This window comes from Falco biarmicus, chromosome Z (assembly GCF_023638135.1).
Source record: "Falco biarmicus isolate bFalBia1 chromosome Z, bFalBia1.pri, whole genome shotgun sequence".
Lineage (NCBI taxonomy): Eukaryota > Metazoa > Chordata > Aves > Falconiformes > Falconidae > Falco > Falco biarmicus.
This window is the reverse complement of record NC_079311.1, coordinates 57,070,914-57,083,315: the sequence shown is the minus strand read 5'-3', so window position 1 is coordinate 57,083,315 and position 12,402 is coordinate 57,070,914. Positions and strand designations below refer to the sequence as shown.

Here is a 12,402-nt window from a genome sequence, read left to right as displayed (position 1 = left end):
TGAGTTACAGTTAAGAAACTCTCTTACTTATGTTTCTTGGTTTGATTTCTACCAAAAAACATAGAGGTTTATACCCTATCTAAATATTGGATGGATTAATATGCCATATTCAATGTAAATATGCTTAGTACAGATCTGAGTCTCCTAAAAGTTTAGGTCATTGAGACTGTGTGTCTTGCGGTCAGATCTCACTGCAAAGAGTATTGTCTCCAACTACAAACCTCTGTACAAGCTCTGCTTTGGTTATTGCTCTGCCTTTCTCTCCCACCGCACTGACACTCCCACCACAATCTTACTTCTACCTTCTCTCAAAAAACTTGGATGTACTAAATGGAAACACTTAGCAGGGAATGGGGAATGTGCTTGCTCCCTGTGGTGCACACAGCCAATGACTGATGAAAAACCAGAGGAATTTCCCATTTTAGTTATCTGGGGTTCTGGATCCACAGTAAAATGGGTCCCAAAGCCAACATTCCCCATGTATCATTTTGGTCAAATCTGCTATCTGATCCCACAGGGATGTCCACACATCCCCATCTAGCTTCTGATTCTCCAGTATGGGGGAGTTTCCCACAGGGAAGAGGGGGGATGTTGAAACTGGAAGATAAGTTGATTGAAAAGCCATTTTCCAAGACTCTGTATTTATTTCCAGCATTTCCATGAGGAGCTGGCACTGCAGATGGTGGTCAGCACAGGTATGGTGAGAGAATCTGTCTTCAAGTATGCCTGGTTCTTCTTTGAGCTCCTGGTAAGATTTGACAGTGATATTTTATAGTAAGTTAATGGTGAAATGTAGCAGGTACCTCAGGCACAGATTTAGCTGGGTGGTGGTCTGTTCAGTTATTCAGCCCCAGTGTGAAAGGGTCTCAAATAATGGAAGTACAAGAACTCTCCATGTTTACTCGCATTCCCCAGTGACAGCCTGTGATGGCAAAGTCCTGCATGAACTGTGTGCACAGCCTTCATGTGCTGACATGTCAAGACAGATGTAAAACTGAGCCCTTCCTTTTCTGTCAATACCTGTTCCTTCCTTTTTCACTTTAACAACATGGAAGCAGTGACAAGGCTCCTCAAACTCACAAATTTCTCAGGGCCCTGAGGTGATGCATGTCAGTGGAAAAAAACATGCTGATTTCCTCCCAAAGAATATAAGCAACCCAATATCAAGTCAAGAAATAAGAATTAATTCCACAATTGTCGTTCCCTGTCTGTCATCATGAAGGGCAAAAGTTGCAAACAGCAGCATTTCAGACCTGCAGATGCAAGGGACTGGGGAGGGACATTCTAATTTCAGGTGCTGAGAGTAGCCAGCTGCATGAATATGAACAGGAATCGGTGTCTGGGTTTGAGTCTTAGGCTGTCAATTGTCATTGTAGTACATGTAGGACTTATTACAGCAGCTCGGAGAAGATGAGAGTGATTGCATTCAGGGAAAAACAAGTAGGGAGTCTTACTTGTATGGACTAACGTAAAGCAGTAATTTTACCTTCAGTTTGGGCATTTGTTTAACTTTTTTTTTTTCCTGCTTTGCAGATAAAGAGTATGGCTCAGTACGTTCACAACATAGAGAAGCAAGACAACCCACGAAGAAGCCGGTTCTCTGATCGCTTCAAAGATGATATTACCACTATAGTTAGTGTGGTTACTTCAGAGATTGCTGCACTTTTAGTCAAACCGCAGAAGGTAAATGCATGATATAAGTACCATGGATCCTTACTAATCACCCTGTGTTACACTGAGCTGGAGCTGTCTTTAATCCCATTTCATCTTCAGCAATGTCTCTAGAATTTGGCCGAAACTGAAGGAGTATTCTCACATGGACCTTAAGCAAGAGTTGTGGCTGTGCAAAGGGGGAGCCTTGTGCTCCCCTAGCAGACAGTTTGTTTTCATTCAGCTCAGTTCTCCAGCCTGCTTCTTGGTGTGGTTGCAGGGTGCAGGAAGGGAATTCCCTTTCCCATTGATAGGAAAAGTTGGCTACCCATTTTCAGTGGCAGTGGTGCTTTATGGAAGGTTAGCCAGGGCAGCAAACTGCTGCCCATGTAGGGCTTATTCCTTTTATCCCCCTTTCCTGTTACCCTCATTTCTACTGTGTAGTATTTTATTCCACATTTGGCTTCTCTGATGGCAGTGAGCTATGCAATATAAAGGCAATATTCCTCCTGAGGGTGGCAAAATCCAGCCACAAGTGATCTAACCCCAGTTCTCTTTAAAGATAGGGCACTGGCCACATGAAAATTAAAGACAAGAAATAGGCCCTAAATCCCATAAAGTTGTTTCTCCTGAAATATTTTAACAAGTTGCACTGATAGAATGTATTATAAAGTTGAAAGGATCAGAAAATCTAACATATTTTAACACTGATACTGTCAGCTTACATCTCTAGTGTCACTCTGTGCTGGCCAACAGACAAAGTTAAGGCCATAGACAGGCACTAGGTGACTGTTGTTTGTTCAGTGGTTGTAACTGACGTGTTTTCATGCCCCAGAGCTGCCAAATGCACTGTGCTAGCCCAGCGGTGTGCTCTGCTAGAGGGCAAACCAGGCTGGAGAGCTGGCCTGCCAAGTCACTTTTCAGCCAGCTCAGTTTCCTGATCCACTTCTCCCTGTGTGCCCCGCTGTGCTGTTGAGGAGCAGAAAACGGGAAAGGGCCAAACCAGACAACTAAGGGCAGAGAATGGCAAAAGTGATTGTCACAGTCCACTAAAAAGATGTTTCTGAAGCTTTACCCTTTGGTAAACTTGATCCTTTGGTGTGCTTCTTTAATAGCCACGTGCAGAGAAATGGTTTCCACAGAAATGTTTACTTAAAGTGTCAATGAGGTTTCTTTAAAATACCTTGTGTAATAAAAAATTGTTATATTAAAATTGTTTTAATGGAACTGCAGGTTTTGCCAAGATATTAGTATTTTATGGCTTCCTCACAAGAATTACACAGGTTTTTATGGGCTGTTGATTCAATTTGATTTTAATAGAGTGAGTGTACAGAACCTGATTGTGTGTGAAAATCCCACTGCAGCGTTTGCAGAATTAGGGCCATTAACCAATGTTGTACAGAGAAGAGGCAGGTAATGTGTGTCTGATTTTTAAATCCAAACAGTAATAATCAATGTTTCAGTGCATGGTTCAGCATGTCAGATTGCCCTGGGAATCCACAATGATATGTCTGACATATTTTAGCCTACCCAGTAAGACAGTGGAAAACTAATTTTTTCTTCATAGTAGAAAAATGTTTTGCTGTGTAAATTCCAGACTGTGTAAATATATATACATATATGTGTGTGTGTGTATTCCCGAGAAGCAACAGAAAGGTTGAACACCAAAAAATTAAATTGTAAGCACCCTGCGGTGCTGCACGCCTGTTCTCACTAGTCAGAGAGTCCTGAGTAGGGGCAACATTTTTCTCAGTCATCTCTTCTGTCAATCTTAAGTGAACCCTCCTGAGGCTCTGAGTATTAAACGTGTGCAGATCCCTCAGACGCCTCCACAAATTCTTCTTGCTGAATACATATGCTACTGAGATTTTATGATTTAAATTGGTATGTTTGAAGAAACTGTAGCCTTATTGTAGAGGGCACATTAAGTTCTTTGTGATTTTTACTTGGAGGTTGCATGTCTCTGGTAATCAGGCCAATTCTGAGCATGCAGGACCTTGGCTGCTGAATGTTAAAACCCACAGATTTACCTTAACAGAACTTTTTTACTGTCAGTTTTACACTTGAAATTTCTAAACAAAATACTTAACATTCCATCAGCAGATCCAGTACAGATTTTTATTAGTATTTTAAAACAGTATGTTACGTTTTAAGTACACAAACCAGCATTCTCTAATGTTAAAGGTTCAGTTTTTTTAAAAAAAACAGCATATGCAGGTTTGCAATCCATAGGGAATTCAGAATAGGTCTCAAATTCCATTTCATTGCTGTCAGCCCAAAGTTTTGCTTAGATAAACTTGTTCATTCACCCTGTGATATTCCTCTGTGAATGCTACAACAGTTGAAATAATTTACAGGAGTGATTCTGTATAATTTTAACAAGATCACATAAACTGGAAACTGAAACAATCTTGTCCAGTACGTTCCATGAGATAGTTCTGGGAGCTGTCCCCTACACTGTTTTTTAGTGATTCTAAGAAGTCTTCCACCTTTATATAAGTTTTATATGTCATAACTACAATTCTGGTTTGTTTTGTTTTTGTTTTTTTTAAAGGAAAGTGAGCAAGCAGAAAAGATTAATATCAGCCTGGCATTTTTCTTGTATGATCTTCTTTCTTTAATGGACCGAGGATTTGTGTTTAATCTCATCAAACATTACTGTAATCAGGTGGGCACCATGCATGATTGAGATAGCATTTGGCTTATGTCCAGTCCAGTGTTCTGTTCTGTTTGATTCATTTATCCATCATGATCCTTTGAGCTGTGTTAAAGGACCAGGTAAATTTCCTATTTCCTATTGCATATGCAGAGACTTTAAACCTCTTTTGATTTGTGGTCTGCAGAAAAAAAGTCAGTGGAGGTTAAGACTCTTTTAGAAATGTCATACCTTGCACTGCTGCAGAGAATCCATGGAACCACTTTTCTTCCCTTACTTTTTTACATCCTTTATCAGGAGGGTCTGCAGACCATACAAAGCAGCTTTTGGTCTCTGACTATTGAAGTGCTGTGAGGACGGTATTTAGATTTGGGGGGTTCAATCATAATGATCCATCTTTGTCTTTTTGCTTTACAAGCCTCCCAAAATTAACATAAATGTTGATGCAGGATGTTGTTATGAAATTACTTCTTGTATATGAAGGGGAAGGTTTTCCTTCTGTTCTGTGACCTGATACACCTGTTGTAGTTTTTCTGCCGAAAAAAAGGTCCTTTGTCAGCTGATGGTAGGTACAAGGATGCAAGGTGGCTACCACCCCATTTCCTATAGTACATGCAATACTCCATTGATGTCATTGTTGATATGAAGGGAAATGACAAGACCACTGATGTTCTGTGTTGCCTAGCAGGACTTTTTATGAGTTTGCCACAGACTTATCAGTTTTATTTGGTTTTAATCTTTGTGTTATGCAAAAGGGAAAAAATATTGTATGTTTTTCTTTTGGGAGGGAAAAAAGAAACAATGGATTTTCTCTTGGAAAGTTGGTAAGTCAGCCAGGGATGGGGAAGAGAGACACCACCACTGCCAAACAAATGGAAACTGGTTAGGTACGGGGAACCAGTGAGCGTTTTAATGCGTGCTGGTCTATTTGTCTATTTCTGTTTCAGGAAGCAAGATATTTCACTGCATGGTAATTTAAATAGTGCACACCTATCACATGACACTTTTGGGGGTTTTTTTCCTAGCTCTCAAACAAACTGAATTCACTCTTCACCCTGATTTCCATGAGACTGGAGTTCCTGAGAATTCTCTGCAGCCATGAGCATTACCTCAATCTGAACCTCTTCTTCATGACCTCCACATCAGCTCCAGCATCCCCCTCCCCCTCCTTATCCTCCCAGGTAGGCATCCATCAGATGATAGTTCATGAATGTCACATGAAGCACACATGTATAGAAAGACTTATGTTGCTCTGTATTCATATATTTAGGTTAGAATTAGCCATTGTTGAATCAGGGAGAACAACTCCCCTCTTGAAAGAAAAGAAGCAGAAGAATAACGACTAAGGGAGTACTACTGCGAAACTGCCTCTACACAAATCAAAACTTAACATGAAACAGATATGTACCCCTCTAGAAACCTGCAAACAGAAAATGGCTGTTAAGATAGACATACAAGGTCTAAAAGGAACATGGCTGTAAGGGCTAGTTTAGAGGCACACCTATATCCCATCCATACACAGCGACAAATATGTATTTCAATATCTGTTTTGGGGACTTATGGTATGCAACAGTGCACAGCAAACTTTCTGTGTGTTGCCTTCTAGCTGAACCTCTTGCTCTCCAAGTGAGTGTAGATGGTAGCATCTGTAACCCTGTAACTCTGTAAGTTAGGGACTAAAACTGCAATTTTCAGCATCCTGGAATCACAGACTTCTGTTAGCCTTAGTGTTGTTCAGAGCAGAATTATGCTTTGCTTTTCAAATAGCAGCATTCTTTGTTCTGGGTTCCTCCCCACCCCAGTGGTACAGATGATGCTATGACTTTGTCAATGATTTCTCCGTGTTTCCTGGACAGTAAATATCCCTTTTATTTGAACTTTATGATTTTTCTGTGTGGAAACACTCAAGTATTCTGACTCAACCTCTCCACACAATTTTCATGGATGATCGTCCATCATATCTTATTTCTCCCAGGATTCTCTTTGCCAGTACATGCTCATTTTTTCCAGACTTGACCTGGTACTGACACAGCTCTAGACTTCCTGAATGTCAGGACCTCCCATTCATCATCCTGGACATGGAGTTCACAAACACATTCAATAATGAAATTGTTGTCTAGCATGCCACACACTATTTTTCTGGTCTTGTCCTTTTCTCCCCTACATTCTGCTTAAATGATAACTTGCTTTTACCATGGGGTAGACCCCATAACAAAGGGTGCTAGCCTTCCTGTTTACCACCTCGGTGGTCTTGCAGAGGTCAGAACTGGGGTGAAGCATTTCAGTGCAGTGGCCCGCAATTGCATTAGCCCTTGGATGCAGCAGAACGGAACTGAAAGTAAGAACGGTGGCGGGTACAAAACCACTCTGAGTAATGGAGCAGTTCAAATTCATGGTTTCTATTTCAAGTGTAATTGCTGAAGAACTGGTTGGATGCTAGGGTGTGCTACATCTCATACCTTAAGGGTATTACCAGTAATGGTAAATAGTATTTTCTTGAGTTTTTTCCTGGTCTTACAAGCAAAGCATGAAGATTTTGGAGTCAGAGTTTCCCAATAGTTTTCCTTAATGCTAATCCTGGATGCCGAAGAACTAGAAATGGGACTCTTCTGCTTATGGGGAAAAAAAGAAGCCAGCACAGCTCTTGCAACTAGTTATAACAAGTCAGAGCTGAGCAGACACCAGTTTAGTCATTCTTTCCTTCAAGCAACATCGTCAACTCTTTTTCTTCTTCAGGAGTAACCTGTGAAGTGCAACCTGCACAAATCAATAAGGCTTTTGTGGCCCTTGGATGATTTAATGCATTAGCTGACCACCCTTGCAGTAATTTTGATCTGTCTGCAGGAGTGCTGCCCAGCTAGAGTTAGATTTTCAATAAGAAATATGGGCTTGTGAATAAATCTTTTGGAATTCTTGAAGAGAAGCCAAATTCACTTAACTGGGTGCTCTACACTTTATTGTTATTCCACACAAACTTAGTACAGTCAGCATCTGTCTGCTTGAGGTTGAAATGGGAGTGAGCTTAAGTATGTGGATCCCAGATATGGGGCTGCTCAGAGACATGAGTTTCATTTGACCCAATATGCTAGAAGACAGCTGCCACAGTGTGGTATACTGCTACTTCATATGTTTGTTTTCTGGGACTATTCCCAGGTGACTGACAGAAATGTGAGAGAATATTGAAGAATATAAATTAAAAGCAAAGTTTGGACTCATAAACCCAGTAACTGTACTGGGGAGTAGAGTCTAAGACTTATGCTCACCTGATCAGGGGACAAAAACATTCCAGATGACCTGTGGTGCAGACCTATGATTGGAGAAGCTAAGAAGTTCACAACACATATATAGCAGCAACTTTCCATTCCTGGGCTGGCTATATATCAGTCATAGCCATAAGTTACAGCAGTTTGAAGGCAGCTCTAAATTATGCTAGCTGCCAGCAAGCTCAGCCAAGGATTTCCAGGGTGGAAGGAAACACTGTTTGCACGTCTTTCCTGACCTTTCTTCCATGCTAGACATCATGGATGCTGAAGAAGGCACTGTACAGTGCTTCTGACACCAAGGTCCCTCTTAACGTAGGGGCAACATCTTGCTGTATGATGTCTAATGGCTGCGCTGCAACAGTAAGAGCAATGTAAATAGTTGTAAACATGGAGAAAATTCTGACTTTGTGTCCTGTCCAAACTAATGAATACAGGGTAGGAATTTTACATCTCAAAAAATGTCAAATGAATTACTCGTACAGAATGGAAAGAATGAGATTGCATCCTAGCAAGCAACCCATTTGAAACTAGATGCTTTTCATTTTCATATCACCCTCAGAGTTTTCCTCCAAAATGTCAAACCTTCTTTCAAAGTTTGTGCTTTTCCTCTGGTAGAGATTTTCTGTTATCTACATGCACTGTGACTACAACCTCTTTAAGAAGCCTTGATTTCAGTGATCATACTTTAACACTTCTAATATAATTCTGCAGAACTCTAGCTCCTGCTCTAGTTTCCAGGACCAGAAAATCATTGGTATGTTTGACCTCTCAGCCGAATACCGTCAGCAGCACTTTCTGACTGGCTTACTTTTCACTGAATTGGCAGCAGCGCTGGACGCAGACAGCGAGGGGTGGGTATCCCAATTTGCAGATTTTAGAATGGTACTGAGTCACACAATATTACTTTTGGCAAGGTCAGTGTGGTTCCAGGACAGTCCTGTTTCCCCCACTCTTTTCAGTATGTCACTCTGTAACATAGCAATAAACTAGTAATTATCTGCAGTGTGTTGGTCCCAGTGAATAAATATATGCCATTTGTTGCAATACTGTTGGCTAAATACACAAATTGAGAACACAAGTTCAAATTTCAGTTGCTTTTCTCTTTAAAATTTGTGCCTTTGTCTGAGCTTAAGAGTTTAGCTAAACTTTGGCCAGAGTCTGATGCTTTTCTTTAAGCATGTCTCTTCACCATATTGAATTTTCATGGGGAGTTTGAAATACTTGGGTGCTCTATGATTGTGGTGAAATGGCTTGGAGATGTAAGACAGCGATCTTTTGCAGAGAATATGAGTCTCTGCTCAGAATGGAAGAGATTATTGAGTGAATATTGGTGTATTAATTTGTTTCTTTCACCTCCACTCTGTTTCTTAAGTCTTTGATTTAGAAATAATTTGTGCATGACCCATTAATGGAGCTCATGGATGGGTTTTGTGTTAACAGGATTAGCAAGGTGCAAAGAAAAGCTGTCAGTGCCATCCTTAGCCTGCTGAGTTCCCATGACCTAGACCCACGTTGCTCAAAAAAAGAGGTGAAGATTAAAATTGCAGCTCTCTACCTCCCTTTGGTTGGTATCATTTTGGATGCACTGCCACAACTCCATGATTTCACAAGTAAGAACCTTTTTCCTTTGTATTTTTGAGCTTCTTAGAGTGACTTGTCTAAACAGTCCATCAAATACAAAAGAGATGGCACTAAGTGCAGAAATTCTCCACAGTGTAGTAAGGTTGAGTATTTCTTTACTTAGAAGTGAACTGGATTTTTATAGACAGGAAAAACTTCAATGTCCTCACTTCATAAGCAAATGATAGACCAGATGTGTCTGTAAGTACTCCTGCCTATCCCTTAGTGCGGATATTATGATCCTACAAATAAAGCCTGCAATATCTGCAAGAAATATTGAGATACAAACAGGTTTAACAGACAGCAAGGAAGGAATCAGGAGTGATACTGACATTATATTACATCACAGTTAAAGAAACTGGATTGTAATATTTCTATCTTTTTCTATTGCTACTTAGTGCTGTTACCATGATATCAAAATTAATCTCAGGAAATACACTGTTATCACTTGTTATAACTATAAAGTTTGCTTTTTAAAATTCTATAAACTTTGCCTTTTAAAACAACATTATCTGAGCTGTTTCCTTGCATTTTGCTACATGTGTGTTCTTAGGATACCACTGAAAGGAGCTATTTCACATTTTTTTGTAAGATAGTAGATCTTTGCTACTTGGAAAACTACATTTTACTTCCATAAGTAAAATAAAGACTAAAGAAAAATGGTATAATCTTTGAAGAATATACTTTTGTCACTGGTTCTGAAAATATTTTGTATTTAGATGTCTAGACAAGAAACTTAATACTATGAATAAATTATTTAACACTTGCAGTCAAATAAGATGAAAGCATCTATTATACATTTGCTAATCAGATCTCACCCCATTCTCCTAATCTAAGTATTACCCTTATACCACAAATGAGGAGACATTATGAGGAAGCCCAGGTGTATCAGTATGGCTAGGTTTTAGGGTGACTTTCTTTTTAAGTATCTGTCACAGGAGACTGTTGACCTCATTCTGAACACATTCAGCAAAACAGATGCTCAGAATTGGGAGGTTTTTTTTAAAACTAGGTATAAATAGCTTTATTGGCTGAAAGCGATGTCAAAAACTAGCAGGGAATAGAAGCAGCTAGATGCCTGAAATTAAATTTGCTCTTTAGCCGGCAGGCAGTACTGGCTCTGTCGGCTGTTAGCAGATTTACATACTTCATTGAAAATCACCAAACCCATGTGTGGATTTTGCATTTATCCTCTTGCCTGAAATGACTGGAACAAAATGGTTTCAAGTCTTATGAAGTGGTGGCTTAGCTTTGAACTTCAGAGACAACCTCACATTTGCCACTGCCTTTGCTTTTAATTTACCTTCTCTGAACACCTGGAGCGTATTGGACACATCTTCTTTCCCTGTGTTTATTTGAACAATTTGGCAGACTTTGCAGATGGCTGCAATTTGGTCTTGCTAGTGCTGCACCTCTTTCACTGCTTGGTACACCAGCAAGACCCAACAGCCTCAGGGATGCTGGGATACCATTTGTTTTGTTAGGTTACAGCCTGGTGGAAGACATATGAGTAGAAACAGCTGGATTGCTCCTGAAGTTCCAATGAGATATTTCAAATCTAGTTTCAGATGCCCGCGGTGGAAAGGGACGCACAGGAAACCCAGAAGAAGAACAAGAGTCTGCAGGTGCAATCAATCAAAACGTGGCCCTTGCCATTGCAGGGAATCAATTTAACCTCAGGAGCTCTGGAATATCTCCAGTGTCCCTGGTATGTCCGGCGCTTTGCCAGTCTCCTTTCTTGTATCTGATTTCCTCTTTCTTTGTTTTCTGCTTCTATCCCTTTTTTTGCCACTAATAACTGCAGTCATGAGAAACTGCATTCATGTTTCCTCCAACCCCGAAGAATGCTTCATATTCCTCCTGTCATCTCCTTCTCTTCTCTTCTCTTCTCTTCTCTTCTCTTCTCTTCTCTTCTCTTCTCTTCTCTTCTCTTCTCTTCTCTTCTCTTCTCTTCTCTCTTCTCTTCTCTTCTCTTCTCCTTCTCTTCTCTTCTCTTCTCTTCTCTTCTCTTCTCTTCTCTTCTCTTCTCTTTCTCTTCTCTTCTCTTCTCTTCTCTTTCTCTTCTCTTCTCTTCTCTTCTCTTCTCTTCTCTTCTCTTCCAGAAGTACTCTTTACCATAAGTAGTTCCACTTTTTCTTCCACACACCTATTTCCATTTCCACACCCAAGCTAGTCTTGTTTCCAGATCAGCAAATAGTGCACTATGATTCCTGCACTGCCTCTCAGTCTCAGTCTCACCTGAATCCATGGTTCGAAGACTCGATCCTTCTTTTTCTGTCTGTATCTCTTTCTTCATGGTTGTTTCTATCTTCTATACAATTTGGCTGACACAGCTGCATGGCAAGAGGGGACAAAACAGTTATAGAATCTTTTTCTACATTATTCTAAGAACTTAAAATGCAAGTATCTATCAAACAATGCTCATGCTTTTCACATGCATACAACAGGTTGTCACAATTACACAAATGTACACTCAGAAAATGCAATCAGTATAACCTGGAAGAGGTTAAACTTATTAAAGTCCAGTCCTGGGATTTGATTTCACTGAAATTAAAATAATGTTACTTCACTTGAATGACCCCCCTCTTCTTTTCCTTCTTTCAACTGATATTTACTTTATCTGCTCCTAGCCCTACAGACAGAGTGCCACATTAGGTCCTGATACTACTCGCAACCTTTTGATCTGCTTCCTCTGGATCATGAAAAATGCTGATCAGAACCTAATACAGAAATGGATTGCAGACCTTCCATCCATGCAGCTGAACAGGATTTTAGACCTCCTTTTCATTTGTGTTTCATGCTTTGAGTACAAGGTAAGTGAAACTTGGCCTGTTTTGTTGTCTTGCTTTGGTTTGATACTTTTTTTCCTTACTTTCCAGCTGTCCAGGGGAAATTTGTTATTGACAATTATTAAATTATCTCTTGTCTAATCTATGCTACAAATGGGTAAATTAATTCAGATAAAAATAATTTATAGTGGTCTTCAAGCAAAATGCATCCAAAACCTTTGAGGAAGTCCCATGAAATTAGTTTAAATTGTTTTATTGTTTTTCTTTTCCTGGGGATTTGAAGGCTATATATTGACTGTAAGTACTGGACAGGATATTAAGGATGACCCTTTAGTTAAGAGCTGGGACTGAATGTCATGACTGCCCTCTGTGACAGGGTCTGCTGAAATGGATCAAACAGCCTTCTCTCTGAACTTTATTTTCC

General features: G+C 40.0%; 1 protein-coding gene across 3 annotated transcripts in view; it reads left to right on the top strand.

The window, feature by feature from the left end:
• DOCK8 (dedicator of cytokinesis 8) overlaps positions 1-12,402 on the top strand; it is a 94,523-nt gene that overhangs the window by 57,778 nt on the left and 24,343 nt on the right. For all 3 annotated transcript variants that reach the window (XM_056323953.1, XM_056323955.1, XM_056323954.1), the window contains 8 exons: positions 653-748; positions 1,534-1,683; positions 4,205-4,318; positions 5,332-5,487; positions 8,281-8,420; positions 9,010-9,179; positions 10,752-10,897; positions 11,820-12,002. In XM_056323953.1, the coding sequence (XP_056179928.1) occupies positions 653-748; positions 1,534-1,683; positions 4,205-4,318; positions 5,332-5,487; positions 8,281-8,420; positions 9,010-9,179; positions 10,752-10,897; positions 11,820-12,002 (1,155 nt within the window). The remainder of the gene's footprint in view (positions 1-652; positions 749-1,533; positions 1,684-4,204; positions 4,319-5,331; positions 5,488-8,280; positions 8,421-9,009; positions 9,180-10,751; positions 10,898-11,819; positions 12,003-12,402) is intronic.